Below are 17,801 nucleotides of genomic sequence, written 5' to 3' on the forward strand. Positions count from 1 at the left end.
AGGGGTTCAGATTTCAGCAGGACGGAAGGGGAGCAACCACGGGAGTACCGAGTACTACCAGATCCAGATTATGTGCGAATAGCAGGTACCCGGCGGCCACATGTGCAATGAAACCTGCACGGCCCTTTCCGAAGCTATGGATTTCTGACTCTTGCTATAGGTGATTTGAGATTTAGGTTGAAGACTTGAGACGCCAGCCGGCAGGTGCAGACAGAGCTTAAGAAGGCGAGGCAGGAGGCAAGAGGCAAGAGGGGTCAGGCCACTTTGCACATTGTTGTGAAATAACACAAACTGGACTGGATAGATTTGGGTCTTGCAAAAACGAGAGAACATGGGGCAAGTCGGGATCGTGAGTGCCTTTACGGAGTACCACGGGGTAATAATATGGAGTCCTACAGAGAGGGCAAGGAGGGCTCGGGCCAGGCCTGTGCTTAAGCTTGTGCTTGTGCTTGTGCTTGTGCTTGCACTCGCATGCATGTACATACCTACAGTAAGGTGCCAAAAGTCTGCGCCCCCCCACCCACATCCTACAACACCACTAAAATGCTACATTTTTAATCTATTATTTCTCGCAATACAATAATCTACATGATATCATATATAGTGTATTTTAAAGCCTAAAAGCTGCCAATTAATATTTTATATACCATCCCCCTACGCGAATCACAGCATAGACGCGATTCTCCATTAAAAGAAAAAGGTGTTACGAACAACACTACACAAGACACGGGACGGGACCGCACCGGCTAGGACAGGCACGACCCGTGGGCACAAGAAGAAGGCAGGGGCACGTGACCAGCCACGTGACCTAAGAGGTGATTGAAGGGGTTGATGTTTGAACACATTGACTAAGGAGGATTGAACCGACCGAACCTCGAGCTAGTCGATTAAGGTTCGGAGGGATCGATGGTTGAGCTAATCGATCCAGAGCTATAATAGAGAGATAGACGAGTACTTAAGGAGGAGGTATTCCTATAGCTAAATAGTCTAGTTCTCTATTGATGAATCTAAGCAATAGTCTTACTATTAAGAGTTATACTCTTAACGGCTTTATTGTGATACTGCTTAAAAAGCTACTCTGTAGCATTTAACCTAACTTACTTCCTAAGAAATAGACCTACTATGCCTTAGAACCTAAGCCACCATTACATTTTCATTAATTCTGTTTAGTAAGTTACCTTAAAACTTTGAGTAGTAATGACTTCTAAGATGTCTACTTCAAGCGGAAAGACTACTAACCCCGGGAAGATAATAAAGTACCTCCATGATAAGATTACTAAAATAGAGAAGCAGAATTAACAGCTTCTCGAACGATAAAATAACCTTTACGAAAAGATTAACGAGTAAGAAGAGGAACTTATGGCAGTTCGCAGAACTACACCTATAACCCCCACGGATACTTATAACATGCTGAAATTTCCTAAACTAGAACCATATAATGGTTACAAGGGTAATGTAAGGAACTTTCTTATATAAGCCTAAGCTTACCTCTAAGTTAATAAGAAAATTTACACGATACCTAAGTTATAGATTCTTTGTATTAGTAACCTCTTAACTAGAAAGGTAATGGAATGGTAGGAGCTAACCCTTCGCGTATATCTTAAGCACGGCGCCGAAGCTAGAGTGGAAGTTGTTTATATCTTCTTTAATTATAAAACCTTTAAAGAATAACTTCTCGTTACATTTAGAAACCCTAATAAGCATAAAGAAGCTACACGACAGCTTACTCGACTTAAGCAGACCGGATTTGCAGCTTACTACGCTAGGGAGTTTAAACGTATCGCAGTAAAACTTAACTGGAATACCGAACCTAAAATGGAAGTCTTCTATTAAGGACTTAAAGAAGAAGTAAAGGATAACATTTATTGAGAAGATCGTTCTAAGTTATTTAACAACTTCGTCGAAATAGTTATTAAGGCAGACAACCGTTTATACGAGCGACGTTACGAAAAAAGTTACAGGAAATTCGGATTATATGCTAGGTTTAATAAACCTAATAGTAGCAAGCCACGCTAAATATTAATAGTATACGAGTACCACGCTGGACCTATAGAACTTAACGCTGCGAATAAGAAAAAGGGGAAGACTTATTATAATTGTAGCAAGACTAGACACTTTGCGAATAAATGTAAAGCCTTAAAAAAGCTATGGAAGCTAATTCCTAAAGGCAGGAAGCTCTATACCGTAAACCAAGAAAACTTACCTACGCGAAATCTTAGTGTAGCAAGTAATAAAGGAAGCTCCACGTTAGCAAACAATATTAGTTCGAATAAAGATTAGGAATTTAAAACCTAACTAATACCCGACGACTTTTAGGAACACTGGACACCCTCACTAAAAAGTGAACCTTCACTGGAATAGATCTAAGAAGAAGAGAATTATTTAACTGAGAAAAACGAACCTAAAATTGAACATAAACTCCTTAATTGGACCTTCTATTACAATAACAATTGCTACACGTACCTTAGTAGCAAGTAAGGTAGCGGATGGTTTCTACGAGAATGAAAGGGAAGGAGAATAACCCTTATAATATAACCGAAATTACGATAAACCGATTTAAAGATATTAAATAGAAAGTTATACTATGCTAAGGATAACGCACACACTACCCAAGCTATAACCCTATAATGTAAGGAGGAAGGGAACTATGTAACTACGAGTAACTCGCTTAGCCTAAGTCCGATTAACATAGATAGTAGATTAAGCGATCACTAAGGAAGCTCCAATAATGCGTTAGAAGATAACCGCTGATAATAGCGCCTAGAATAACGCGCTAGAGAATGATATGAGGATAGAATTAACAAATTGGGAAACGACAGCTATTATTACAATTAAAACCGATTTCTTAACGGAGATCTAACAGGTCTTTATGTACTGTAAACATTAGCAGCACAGTACACCTTATAATCGATATAACTATAATGGGATAAAAGATCCAGGTAATGATTAATAGCGGAGTATAAGGAAATTTTATCTCGCTAAATCTCGTTAACAGGTTACAATTGCCTTAGACACCTAAAGACAAGCCCTACTAACTCACAACTGTGAAAGGAACTGTGGTGAAGTATAGCTAAGGAGTAGTTGACATGAAAGTTGCGTAGCTTTTAGTTAACATATAAGGCATAAAATACCGACTTACACTAGATATTACAGTAATCTTAAAATACGATATTATATTAGGGATACCCTAGTTACAAGCGAGTAATTTACGAGTTAATTGGAGAACCGGCTAACTTCAATGGAATTTACTAGGATGCGGTTACGAAGCAGAGAGCGGCCTATAAAGGGCACCTCATTTAAACTACGATAGGCCTCTAGGAATATATGTAATTGCTAGAGAGCTAAAAGCTGAGACAACAGAGATTCCCAAGGAATACTTAAAGTATAGTAAGCTGTTTAGCAGAGAGCTAGAAACAGGACTACTAGAGCATTCACGCTAGGACCACGAGATTAGACTCTAGCCTGGTATTAAACTAACGTTTAATAAGATTTATTCTTAGAACCCTAAGCAAGACAAGGCGCTTAAGGAGTATTTGGAGGACATGCTATAAAAGGGATATATATAACTATTAGAGTCCCTAGTAAGATACCTAATCTTGTGGGTACTAAAGAAGAACGGGAAACTATAACTATGTATTAATTACCGACACTTGAATAAGATTACAATTAAGAATCGATACCCGTTACCACTTATAACGGAAATTAGAGATAAAGTTAGAAAAGTTAAATGGTTTACCACACTTGACTTAAAAGAAGCCTATAACCTTATACGAATAAAAGAAGGCTACGAGTGGATAATAGCATTTCGAACTAGTAGAGGACACTACAAATATTTAGTAATGCCTTTTAGGCTTACTAACGCACTAGTAACCTTTTAAAGAATAATCGATACGATCTTACGGAAATAACTAGGAGTGTTTGTGGTTGTATACCTTGACGATATCCTCATTTATTTAGATACTCTTAAGGAATATAAACGATATGTACATAAGGTACTATAAACTCTACAAGACAATAAACTCTTAGTTAAAGCCTTAAAATGCCAGTTCCACTAGAACACTATACACTTTCTAGGGTACATGCTTACACACGGAGAAATACGAATAAGCCCGGATAAGATTAAAACTATTAAGGAATAGCTCACACTAAAGAATCTAAAAGAAGTTAGAGGATTCATAGCATTCGTGAACTTCTACTATAAGTTCTTAAGCGGGTATAGAGACATTTCATAACCTCTTATAAACCTAATAAAGAAAGAAGTTAGCTTTTAATGGAATGAACTAGAAGCCACGGTATTCCAAAAAATAAAAGATTTAGTTACGTTAGAACCTGTATTAAAAGCATCTAATTAGGATAAACCTTATAAGCTTAAAACGGACGCCTTAGACTTTATACTAGGCGAACAGCTTAAATAACGAGATAATCAAGGAAGATTACACCTAGTTGTATTCTTCTCGAAAAAACTCTACGAACCCGAACTTAATTATAGGATCCACAATAAAGAACTTATAGCTATCATTAAGTGCTTTAAAGAATAGAGATACTATCTTATAGAAGCAAAGCACTAAATTAAGGTTTATACTAACTACAAGAATCTTACATCGTTCTTAACTATAAAGGATCTGAATAAACGATAGATTAGATGGTATAAAACCCTTACGAATTATAACTTTAAGATTATATACCGTAAAGGATCCGAAAACGAAAGAGCAAACGCGCTTAGCTAAAGAGAGGACTTAAAATTGGATGAGCAAGTGAGTAATGCACCTTTACTACGCGCTATTAAGGATGGGAACCTTGTGCTAGGCACCCGAGAAATTAACATGACCTGGTAAGTTAAGCTAGATAAAATATGGATGTATTGGATCGCATTATGCATTAATAATAACAGCTATCTAGATAATTGGGAAACGAAAACGCATTTGTCTAAGAAAGGTAAGACCTTCTTGTATAATAAACGGTAGTATGTTCCTAGTATACTTTAAGAATAGCTTATTAAGGAAATACACGAGCACCTACTACACGAATATTAGGGTGTAGGGAAAACAATTAGTAGGCTAAGAAGATTATACGACTTCCTAGAAAGCAGAAAAATAGTATAAGAAGTTATTAAGAAATGCGACACGTGTAATAAAGCAAAATTAGCGTAACACGCACTATACGGAGAATTATAACCGATATTACCACCTAAAAGAGCATGGTAAACTATTATAATAGACTTTATTGTTAAACTACCGAAGTTAAAAGAACCTATAATAGGAGTAGCTTATAATAGCATCCTAGTTATTGTGGATAAACTCACAAAATACGCCTACTACATTCTATATAAGGAATCGAGCAACACTAAGGACTTAGCGTATATGTTCTTTAAAATAGTCATTACATAACACGAATTACCAATAAAGCTTATATCGGATCGCGATAAATTATTCACCTTAAACTTTTAGAAATGCCTTATGGAAACTATAAAGATTAAATAAAGCTTATTAACGGCATTTCACCTACAATTAGATGGATAAACAGAAATCTTAAACTAAATACTCGAATAATATCTGCGAAGCTATGTTAACTACCAATAGAATGATTGGGTAGAATGGCTACCACTAGCATAATAGGCTTATAATAGCTCTGAGATTGATAATATAAAGATGTTACTATTTAGGGTAAATTACGGATTTGACCCTATTATCGAAACACATGCGACACAGAATGTAAACGCGCTAGTAGCTATAACGCATGCAGCAACTATAATAGAAATACAGAAACACTTGTAATAGGAATGGATATTTTTGCAGAACTGAATGAAATACTACGCGGATAGAAAGAGATTGCCAGCGCTAATCCTAGAGGAGGGATATAAAGTATACCTTATTCGTAAAAACATTAAAACTAAACGACCCAGCGATAAACTCGACTGGAAGAAGATCGGACCATTCCTTATTAAACGGAAAATCTTAAATACTAACTACGAACTATTATTACTAGATGGAATGAGAATCCATTCTATATTTCATATATTGCTACTAGAGAAAGCACTAGATGAATCTATAATCGCTATAAATATTATAACGGAAGATACCAACGAATATAAAGTCGAACGGATACTTAAAGCATGGGGAGATATAAAGAATTATTATTATCTTGTTAAATAAAAGGGATATCTAAACTTCGAAAACACCTAGGAACTAGCCAAAAATCTTACGAACTACTCGACGTTGCTTAAACAGTTTCATTTCTAAGGAACGCATCCTAATTAATCTCCTAAGCACCGTTTAACGACTTGATATTGAATTTGGTATTTAAGGAACGAACTAAAGTAGGATTCAGATTCTTGGAAGGAGTAGGAAGGACCCCCGTGGTCTTTTAAAGCTGTTTAGCCTCCTCACGCTTCACACGTTCTAACTCTTTGACGTTGTTGATACCACGCGTAATCGCGCGTATTATTTTCTTAAACCACAATTTCTTTTGTTTCCGTAAACGTAAGACCTTTTGATTCTCGGCTAGGGCACGCTTCTTAGCTTCTTTAAGCTCTCTTTTGAGCTTGTAATGTTGATCCGCGATGCTGCGAAGCTGTTGAGGGGTTACCTCCGTAATATTATAATTCCCTTGCTTATCCACTACACACTTTATATAACGACTTGAATTGGAAACGGAGGCTTTACATTGGGAAAATCCTATACGAGCGCAGTAAGCGTAAGCCTTTATAAGGGACAAAGACGGATTGTTGATTATCGCAGAAAGAAGGTTATTCTGGCGAAGGGAAGAAGTAAACGAAGCTTTAGACTGCTGTTTTAAGACACGGTTAGTCAACATGATGGCATATGATGATGAAAGGAAGAAAACGCACGACACTTAAGCCGGCCTGTTTTGATGGCCTTGAGGACAAGACTAATAGAGGAGGGGCATAATGTTACGAACGACACTATACAAGACACGGGACGGGACTGTACCGGCTAGGACAGGCACGACCTGTGGGCATAAGAAGAAGGTAGGGGCACGTGACCAGCCACGTGACCTAAGAGGTAATCGAAGGGGTTAATGTTCGAACACATCGATTAAGGAGGATTGAACCGACCGAACCTCGAGCTAGTCGATTAAGGTTCGGAGGGATTGATGGTTGAGCCAATCGATCCAGAGCTATAATAGAGAGATAGACGAGTACTTAAGGAGGAGGTATTCCCATAGCTAAATAGTCTAGTTCTCTATTAATGAATCTAAGTAATAGTTTTACTATTAAGAGTTATACTCTTAACGGCCTTATTGTAATACTGCTTAAAAAGCTACTCTATAGCATTTAACCTAACTTACTTCCTAAGAAACAGACCTACTGTGCCTTAGAACCTAAGCCACCGTTACAAAAGGGTATCTAGCTACTCCTATTTAATTGCATTTTATGTAACCTACACACATCGCTAGAATTCCGCTAAATTAGCTACATTATCCTTTAAACTTAGTAATTAAGGAAATAAATACCTAAGCTTACTTTTTAAAAGAGCTTAAGCATGCTTAATTAGGTTAAGGTTCAGTGAATTAGCCGGCTATTTAATGCATTATATACCGTGCTTTACGAGGAAGTCCTTAGTTAATCGCGTTATATAAATACGAGTATTATCTTATTAAAATTAACAAATAAAGGTTATTAAAAGGAAGAAGAGCCTCTAATAATACCTTCTAATAGCTTTAAGCCGTGTATCCCTTATTTTTAGCGGCCTTGTCACGCGTTATAATTATAAAAGGCGTTTTCCCGCCCTTTTAAATAATAATAAACATTATAACCGTAAGCGTAGCTTTTACGTGGTTTATAAGGTTTATAAGCTCTTTATTATACTTCTCGTAAGGTACCTAGAACACGTATTTACGCGGATTACTTAATTTATTATAAATAGATGTCTTATTAGAGAAGATAACCTACGCGTATAAGTGAGTTATTTATATTAGTAACTTTAAAGCCGCGTACCTTAATTAATTCTAGGATTCTAGTCTTCTAATAATATGTAAATTATAGCTAAGCGTGAGTATTATCTTCTAATAATTTTAGTCGCTTAATTGTAAGCTATTTACGCTTAAAATGCTTTTATAAAAGCTAGCGAATCATTTAACACGAGATTTAGGAAGGTATTAACCCAATTAAGGCATTATAGGTAATATCGCGCTTATAGAGGGCTAAACGTATAATATATCTCTTTTCTATTACTATAAGCTTCTCTAGACACCCTTTTCGTAGCTTTAGGGTAAGTGTGCGGCTTTTAATCCATTTCTTCTTTATAGCCTTAACTATTAAAGGCGTTATATTAAACTCACGCGTAACGGCCTTAATAGCTTTACCAGCCTCTAGCTTAGCCATTATTACAGCTTTAGCTTCCGTACTAAATTAATAGCCTTTTTAACGATTAGCGCATAATTTAACGCTAAAACCGCGTATTTTTAACATCTTTTACGATAATTATAGCTGTTTAAAAATGATGTTGTTGTTTAACGCGTTTTGTGGTGTTGTGGGGTTGTGGGCCGGGGGGCGCAGACTTTTGGCCACCTACTGTAGTAGTACGCACGGAGTACCTAGAGGGGATAACTCAGGTGCCTACGGAGTACTCTGTATGGAGTGCCTCCTAGTTTCCGAAGTGCTTCGAGGCACCTCCCAAGGCAAGCGGAAGCATTGCACAATTGTACTGTGGACTTGATTAAATGCCTAGTACTTAGTACATACCTAGGTACCTAGAGGTGCTTATGAGTGCGTTCCGTGGCATTGATGTTCCTATCAATCCCAATCACTTGACATGGCACAATAGCAACTCAAAAGCGCCATTTACTTCACTCACGAGCTTTGTGGCCGGGCGGGAGTAAAGTAGTAGCCGCGGCGGTGTGATGTGCAGTGGCATGCATGAGTCGGTGACTGGGGAGTGTGGATATGGAGCACAGAGAATCAGCATCGGCGACGCCAAGGAGAATTCTTAAAGACGACCATCCACCCACAGCGTCGCCCAGTGCATTCAATGCCGCGATAGAGAGGTCGCTAGCGCATATTGTCTCCGTTGCAGTTCATCATTGTAGCATTGCGTCTTCAACGTAATACACTGCCCTTGATATATCCGTCCATCTCTTCACGCTCACGCCCAAACACTCGAGTAAGAGGGGGGTGTGCGCAGTAGCTAGTTACTCAGCTAAAAATCTGCACATGTGCACATGAAAATTGGGGAGCGAGGGGCACATGTGCAGCTCTTGCCCTGTTAGCCTCTGACGGCACCCAACAGCCACTCACATCGCTAGTTCGCCAGATCCTTTTTGTTGCAATCTTGCTCCGCTCTCGGTAAAACCCTTTTTTTGGTCCCTTTTTTTCCCTTCTTTTTTAGCCTCTCTGTTTTCTTTGTGCCCCTCTGCCCAAGTCAAGTCATGACATGCTGCAACATTCTGTCATCCAGCCACGCCATTGCCACCCTCCAGAAACTGAATCGCCAAGGTCATGAACTTTAGTCGTCGCCGTACCTCACAGTGTTAAGTGCCATTGGTAGTTTGACTGACGGTGCAGCTAGAAAACTAGCTGTGTGTAGCTTTCCTTGCATCCGCACGGCGTGGAGCCACCCTCAAGCATGTGAAGCCGATGCCAGACCACGGCCAAGTCACCACCGACCTTCAGAGACATTGAGACGCCCAAAGTCACACAACTGATCATCATGGTCATACATATGCAAATGAGACGAGCTTATGCTGTATTACATCTCAGCAGCCCAGCGAAGGACCGGATAGTCCCCTGTGCATGCCTCGATGCTACGCTGTGGGCGAGGGCATCGGCGAGAAGAAATTTTCGCAGGTCCAGCTGTCTAGTCCGAGACTCGGGCATCTTGAGTTGGAACACAATCCCGCCCACTTGACAAGGTCTTAGGTTACGGAGTAACAGTCGTCAATCATGGCGGTGGTTGTGTCACCATGCTTTTCCGCCCTTCCACTGTGAAGATTAGGAACATGATATGAATTGAAAGAGGCATTGAGTCTTACCCTGTGCTATTCTCCATTATGCAATACTGCTTGGATCTACTCCGTACCAGATCCATACACTTATCGCCATGTCCTGTTACGCCTCGATGCGCAGGCCGTGGGCAACGTCGATTCAGGAGGGTGTCTTAGACATGAACCATGTCATCATCAATTGCTGTTTTGGGAGGCTCCAATAGAGACGTGGTTCAGTATGTCACCATCTCAGTCACAGGCCAAGCTTGGTCCGCGTCTCCCCGCTCTGTGTGAGGGAGCTGTTACATCGCGCCGCAACACATAATGAGGGGGCAACAAAACAATTGACATCAAGAAGACCATGAGCAGTTTATAGTAATTCGCAAAATCTCATGTCTAGTTTTCGCCACCTGTAACAGCAGTCAAGTGCCGTCCAAAGGCGATCCGTCGGGCCCTACCCTATACTAAAGGCCAGCTCAGGAGACGGGGTGTATTGGTATTGTCCGTGCTTCACTCTGCAGCGTGAATTGGACCATGGTTAACATAATCCTAGAAGCCTACGCTGGGCCTAGGAGGGAATCAAACAACAAAAATTGGAGCTATGTGTACATCGGGTGGCTCCAGACCTGGGACGGAGACGCTGTTGGGGATGCAGAACGAGACAGCATGACCGCCAGCAGGACAAGATAATAAACGGTTGTTATACCCCCTTAGACGACGCACTATAAGACGGCGCGCGGAACGATAGCAACCACGAGGTAGAAGGCCGTCCGGGACTATGTCATGACGGTCCGTCTGATACACACTTTGTCGGGGTTTCACCGACTTTTGTATTATGTTACGCATCTCGTGCGAGGGGATCTTTTGATGCGTAAAGAGTATCATTGAGCCGGAGCTAGAAGAAGGAGAAGTAAAAGAAGAAGAAAAATTGCAAGAGTTTCTGGCTTATAGCCACGGGGTATTTATTGGAGCGTATTTGAGATTGAAAATAATATACTGTTTTACAATGCACATGCACCATTTCACCAACCCCCAACGCCAAACTTACACATTACGTCTTGGCGTTTGGTACAGCTCTACCACGACACCAGCTTGCCGCCGCTGTCCACCACGGCCCTCAACCTCTCCGGCATAAACTCCACCCAGACATTGACCCTCTCCTGGTCGAGAACCACGTCCCTCCACGCCTTCCGGGCCGCCTCCCTCAACGACGCCTCGTCCCAGTCCTTCAGCGGCTTCATCCTCCACTGCTTGCCGGCCGGCCAGACCGAATCAAGGGGACTCAGGTCCGGGCTATCACCGCAGTTGAAGTGACTCCGGAGCTCGTTGAGCTCCTTCCACTGCTGCACGGGATTCGCCTTGCTCAGCGCCCCGTGGGCAAACGACTCGGTATCCTCCTCCAAGACGAAGGACTGGGGCCCGCCCGCGGACGGCCGCAGCCACGGCTTGACGTGCTTCTCGAGAACCTTGTCGCGGTAGTCGGCCATGCTCATGACGCCCGACGAGTTGGGGCTCGTCGCGGCGTCGTAAAAGACGAGGTCGCTCTTGAAGTTGTACCCCACGCACGCCCACGCGTGGACTCTCTTGACGTCCCTCGTCCATCTCCCGGGGCCGCCTGCTTCGTCATCGACAGACGGCCGCGTCTCGTTGCAGCCGGGGCAGTATTTCTCCCCCGGCCGCGGCATCACCCTCATTGCGCCGTCGAGCCCGAAGCCAAAGTGCAGCTCGCACCCGAACCGGACTGCCCGCCAGCCCGTCTCCGTGGTCGCAAACGCGTCCAGCATCCGGCGCGCCCACTCCACCCGCCTCTCGCGCAGCTTCTTGTTCACCCAACCCCTTCCGCACCCCAGGCACCGTCTGTACCCCAGCGTGCCCATGGCCCTGTGCATCGTCCTCGAGTTGCAGCCCATCTCTACGCCCGCGTGCTTCGCCAGCCCCGCCCAGTTGAGGTACACGTCCTCGTACGCCTCGTCCCAGAGGATTCTTTCCAGCTTTTGCTGGTCCTCGTCGGACAGTTTGCTGGGTCGCCCTCGCGTCTCTTCCCACTCGGGGTCACTCCGCTTGGATGCCGATTCCCTGAGCGCCGCGTAGCCCTGGGACCGTGATAGCTCAAAGTGTCTGAATATGGCGGATTTGTTGACGGGCAGGCCTTGGGATTCGAGGTAGCTTATGGTCCCGCGAACCATGGCCTTTTTGGGCGTGTCTCCATGTTGGTAGCCCGAGGGCATTTCTCCAACCTGGTGATGAGTGCGTCCCGTGCGCCCGACTCTTGTCCCCTTCCTTTCTCTGTTATGTTATGTTTTGATGCTGGTTGGTGGTGTAAGTTGCGTCCATGTATGTTGAGTTGAGTGGAGATGGGAGGTCGTGACAAAAACCGTGTGTGTTGTTTTTTGTCGGCTGTGTCGGCCGGATGTCCTTGACTGTCACGTGATGGATACCACGAAAACAACGCCTTTGTTCGGTATTTTGAACAATAGGGTAAGCAGTATTCGGTGTAGACAATATACGCAATCCAAATGAGATCAAGTCGCCCATAACGTGGCACGGTGCGGTTGAAAAGACAGCCAGCCTGCGCCTGCACGATACTCGGGTCGTTCAGTCATCTCACAGAATGCCGCGAATTTCCCACGTGCTTATTGAAATAAGTAATAAGTAATAAAAATTAAGCCATCGTGTAATACAACGGGTGTCCAAGGCCGCGGGGCCAAATATTGACAGCCCATGTTCACAAAGGGTGAAAATTATGTACCCAGACTTGCCGCGTGCGTGGTATACGCCTGAATCCAAAAACGCACCCTGATGTCGGCATTTTGCCAACTCATCGGTTCCTTTTCCTTCTCCGATTCATTGCTTTCTCCCGCTAGCGCAAAGAATATGTCCAGTTGATTAAACGCCAGCTCCAGACTGACTGATTATGCCCCCCGCTTCTCCCCCACTTCCTCCGCTTCGCTCACAAGTGCTCAGTAAGTCACAACGCCTTGACGCGGCTCCCATTGCATGCGTCCCCTCCGTCTATACATCTTGATATTCATTAAACGCTTGAAATCAAATCGAAACAGATCAAGTTCCAGTATGAGGTGATCCAGATATCGTGTATAAATGGTCGCGAGGTATTCTTTTTGCTTGTCGTTGAACGACCAAGCCAGGATATTGAAATTAAGCTTTCCCAGCTTCACGAACGGCTGCCATGAACCGGTCTTCAGCCCCAACCTCACCCACTGCTCTTGCAGCTCCGTTGCTCGAACTCGCTCTACTTATCACAGCAAGGACTTCATCAGGAGTCTTACTTCCGAGAAGTGCCATTTCACGCGAAAGCAAAAGGGCCACGGCTGCTCGAACTAGCAAGGCATCACCCTCGAACACATACACATCCCATAGACGCGCAGCTTCATCAATGGCCAAGTGACCTGTGAACAAGCTGAGAAACATGCCACCCAGGTAAAGTTCTGGCGCAACATCCCGCACAGTCTTGGTCAGGTGCTCATGAAGTGGCTGTGACTTGTGGCCAAGTGTCTGCAGAACGAGATTGTAAGCAGAGACCTGCGCTGTTTCATCGGCGGTGTAGAATGATAAAGGCAATGGTCGGTTCAGGACGTTGGCGAGTGCGATAAACGCTGTTTCGGCATTGGGAAGGTTCAATAGAAGCAAAGCCGCAATCGTCTGTGACAGGAGAGTTAGTAAACACTAAGCCCTTAGAATATGCAAAAGTTGGGGAGGCCATACATTGCACCCAGACACGTAACCAATATCGCTCCTGTACATGGCATATGCACTAAGCACATCAACTAATGACGAATGCAGAGGTCCGGTGATTTCAAAGATCCTAAGATTCTTCCAAGTCTTGTCACTTGCATCTTTGCGAATCTGCTCAAACCACTTGGCTCGCCTAGTGTCTTCAGCGTCTGCTCTGTCGGTGCGAACCCTCTCTTCCAAATCACGAGCGCGAGCCAGAGCAGTTCGGAAAGTAGCCTCTGTCAAACCAAGCTCATTGCCAATGGCACGAGCCCAGACGACGCCGCGACTTCTCGGGGCCACTCCTCGCCACCACATGTCCCTTGTGCGTCTTTCACGTATGGCATCGTTCCATCTCGGGATGATGTCACCTTCCCAAATGTGCATAAGATTGTCCGCAGTGTTGTCTCTGGACTCGGTCCTTGATCGCCGAGCGGCCTCCCGCCTCTCGTCGGCTTTGGCACTGGCAGCCATCATCTTCTGATACTCTTTCAGGTGACGACGTTCTTCCGCTGGATCCTTGGGCGGTAACCAAGACGGTCGGGTACGGCTGAGAACAGCTTCCTTCTCCTTTGATATGGGTAGCGGATCAATCATAATGTCGGTTCGCCGCAGCGGTGGCAATTCAGGGGTTGACGACTTGACTCGTGCCTTTTTGTCATACACATGGTCATAGGGCATGTGACTAGAATTCCAGGTATTTGGGCGCGCAGATCCTGATGGTCGGCGGCTAAAACGCTCATGTAGCTCGTCGGCGTGTTCCTCCAGCTTTTCGGTCAGCGCCTTGGATTCGGCGTTCAAGTCGGCCAGGGCCAAGTTCCAACTATTGGTCCGTGATTTGAGTGGGCTTGACGGCGGCTTGTCCGATGCGTCTGACTTCCACGAAGGAGATCGAAGGGATCCCTGTGCCTGGGCTACTGCTGGTGTGCCATTGCCAATGCTTCGCACCCTTTCCTTGGGCGCGCGCTCTGGTGACGGTGAAACTGAGGGAGCTCGACTTGGTGGACGCTCATGGGCAGGTCGAGGGGAGATGGGCACATTGTCAAGCACAATGCCATCGGGAATATCATCGCCGTCATCTTCGTCGCATTCGTGTTCTAGCTCTTGCAAGCTCTTGCGACGAGTCGCCTGCCAGCTTCCGCGTCGAGGCCGCGGCTGAGGCTTGGACGGGAGGCTGATATCTCTAGGGTTTAGGGACAGGTTGGGACTGGTGCTGCGGTTTCGTCGTGCGACGGGCAAAGAAGCCGTAGAATGTCCTCTGTTCAAAGAGAGAGGTCGTGGATCCGTCAGCCCTGCAAGGCTTGTGCTTCGAGGATTGGACGCGTAGATGCTGGTATGGATATTAGGAAACGACCGTCGCGGCTTTGGACCTGGAGGTCGCTTCCCACCGGCCAGGTTACGAGCAACTGGCGTCACCAATGGAGTTGGCCCAGGGCGGACGTCGACTTTGAGGGTGACATTGTCGTCATCCAAGCCGATGTCTTCGAAGTGGCTAATATCTGCCAACACACTGCCGTCATCACTGTTGAGCGACTGAAAGGAGGAAGATTTTGAGCTCTTAGACGTGGTCATTCCGGGAGGAGATCCAGGGCTCGGTAGAATGTTGCTAACGACTTGTTCGTGAATCATGGCTGCATTTCAGAGGATTCTGCACGGTTGAAATTAAGTGATTGCAGGAAACCCAAGACTATTAAGAAACCCAAAAAATTGCAACTATTATTATTGTTTCGTTCCGCTCCCTCTGCAGATTTGGCGTGAAAGAATTGTCTGCGAATAATTTCGCCGTGGCCAATGGCCTCAAGGACTCACGAGGACCAAACAACGGACCGGTCGTTATAAGCAATCGTGACAGTCGTGGATTCTAAGATTGTGCGTCTCTTATCGAGGGACGCGGGGAAAGGGGAAGTTGGAATCTGAGACGACGGATACGAACGATGGGTCACGGGGGCGGCAACGGCGTGTCAGAAGATGGCTGTGAATGATTGAAAGGCCCCCTGACGGTATAGCGAAAAATTATAGAATTACGAAAAAAAAAAAAAAAAAAAAAAGGACAACGAAAAAAAGAAGTCAAGGGGGAGTTCAAACAAGAGAAGTGGTGAGGACTGAACGAATGGGCGGCGGCTGCTAACGAGGGAAGAGCCGGTGTCGATGATGAGCAAATGCAAGATCAGGACACTGGGTACAGAATGCAGAATGAGAGAATATGCAGTCCTGGTCTGAATAGTCGAAGGGCAAAAGCTGCGAGGCACAAAGCAGAGTGTCGAAAGTCAATGACGAGAGGAAGCTGAATAGGAGGGCACAATTGCGGCCTTGGACCAAATCGGCCTTGGAGGGTGCCAATCTCCGTCTTTGCCCCCGCTCTCCTCTCCTGTGCATCTTTTTGCACCTTTGCTCGCTCCAATCGTGATGCAGGCGTCGGGGTGGTGTGAGCTTCCCTTCCTTGGCATGCCTTGTTATTTTAGTCCAAAAGGTAAATCAATCGACCTTTCATCCAGTCAAACGCCTGCATGGCCGCCGCCAAACGCACAAGGATGGGCCGTGATACTAGCAGCAATAGATGACCAGGGCCCAGGACGGACCCGCATGGCCAACACAGTGGCACATGATGTTGTAACTGTATGTATTGTCCCGTTATGTGGGATGTAAAGTACAAGTTACACTGGTACACATTGTGGGCGGTACGAGCCCTAATATACACCCCACCTACTAATCTAGCTAAAGTAACTGTAATTAGTTATGGAAATTAAACACCTCTTCTTAATATAATTATAAAAGCTTATTCGTTGAAATCTAGTATATATATCTCGTTACTCTTATTAAAACCTTATAAAAAAAAGAGTAATAATTAATAACTATTAACGTAGCGTTCTTTATTAATATTATTCTTTTAAGTAATAGTCTTTTTCTTCTCTTTCTTTTACCTTAAGCTAATAAACTTAGCTTACTTCTTTAACTTTAACTATAATAGCGCTTTTATCCTTAAATTCATTAGGTTTTTCTCCCTAAAAGTCTAATTAACCTTTATTATATCTTCTTATATAAGCTCTTATATCTTATAATATTAAATTTAAATATACTTAATTTATTTATAAAATTTAACGTTATTAAAGATTATTATAGTGCTATTATTATTAGTAAATAATTATAATAGTATTTACTCTTTATATATTTCCCCTATTAAGCCTTTTAAATATATAGCTTTTAGCCTTATATTAAAGAGCCTAATATACTTGAATTTAATGCTTAACGTAATTATTATACTTTATTTCTTACTCTTTTAATTAATAATAGCGTTAACTAATAAAAAGATATAATAGTTTATAAATCTTAAGTTACTTTTATCTTATATTTACTTAATATTAAAGTAACCTATAATCTATTAATTATTATTACTATTAAATTATAATAGTAGATTAAGTATATATTTAATGTAATATAACACTTACTTTACTATAAATAAGTGTTTTATTAATAGGTTTATTATAAACCTATTAAGCTTTACTATTAGGTAAATTAAATTAACGTAAGTGTTAATTATTATAAATATTAGCGTCTTAAAAATATATTAAAATAGCTACTTATTATTCTTATTATATTTCTTACTCTCTTTATAAAGTTCTAGTACTTTAAAGATATTTATAAGCGTATATTAAGGCTTTACGTTATTTATCTTTAGTTACTTAAGTAACCTTTTTAGGTATAATTATTATAATAATAAAAGAGTTCTCTTCTTATAATCCCTTATTATAATTATACTTAAAAAGAATATTATTATACTTAAGTTAATTATTTTAAACCTATTTAATAACTTACCCTTTACTTTTATAATAGCTTTCTTATTTAAGCTAAAGAATAATAGGTTATTTACGTAAATATTAATAATAATATTATTCTTAATAAATATAGCCTTATTATATTTAAATTATTTAAACCTATAGAAGATTAGTTTAGTAAAGAGTATCTTAAACTATACTTTAAGGGCTTATTTTAAGCTATATAACGCTTTCTTTAACCGCTAAATCTTATTAGATTTCTTAAAACTATTTAAAAGTTTAACGTAAATTATTTTATTTATATAATCGTATAAAAAAGTTATCTTTACGTTTATTTATTTAATCTCTTAGTTT

At 42.4% G+C, this 17,801-nt stretch overlaps 2 protein-coding genes across 2 annotated transcripts; both read right to left on the reverse strand.

Moving 5' to 3' along the window:
• Window positions 1-10,872: 10,872 nt before the first annotated feature.
• On the reverse strand, window positions 10,873-12,472 carry J3458_022475 (uncharacterized protein). Its single transcript, XM_007814778.2, has one exon. The coding sequence runs from the start codon at window positions 12,168-12,170 to the stop codon at window positions 11,019-11,021; it is 1,152 nt and encodes a 383-aa protein (XP_007812969.1). The 5' UTR covers window positions 12,171-12,472; the 3' UTR covers window positions 10,873-11,018.
• Window positions 12,473-12,488: 16 nt separating this feature from the next.
• J3458_012687 (uncharacterized protein) lies at window positions 12,489-15,974 on the reverse strand. Its single transcript, XM_007814779.2, has 2 exons — window positions 13,666-15,974; window positions 12,489-13,602 (listed from the first exon to the last, which is right to left on the reverse strand). Exons 1-2 carry the CDS (start codon window positions 15,301-15,303, stop codon window positions 13,099-13,101), a joined length of 2,142 nt encoding a protein of 713 aa, XP_007812970.1. The 5' UTR covers window positions 15,304-15,974; the 3' UTR covers window positions 12,489-13,098.
• Between the last annotated feature and the right edge of the window lie 1,827 nt (window positions 15,975-17,801).

This window comes from Metarhizium acridum (assembly GCF_019434415.1).
Source record: "Metarhizium acridum strain ARSEF 324 chromosome Unknown scaffold_269, whole genome shotgun sequence".
Classification (NCBI taxonomy): Eukaryota; Fungi; Ascomycota; class Sordariomycetes; order Hypocreales; family Clavicipitaceae; genus Metarhizium; species Metarhizium acridum.

Excerpts from the sequence above, each read along its gene's own strand:
- J3458_022475 (XM_007814778.2), bottom strand. The coding sequence starts at position 12,170 with ATGCCCTCGGGCTACCAACATGGAGACACGCCCAAAAAGGCCATGGTT.
- J3458_012687 (XM_007814779.2), bottom strand. The coding sequence starts at position 15,303 with ATGATTCACGAACAAGTCGTTAGCAACATTCTACCGAGCCCTGGATCT. Across the intron at positions 13,603-13,665 it reads GTTACGTGTCTGGGTGCAAT|ACGATTGCGGCTTTGCTTCT; the intron begins GTATGGCCTCCC and ends CTCCTGTCACAG.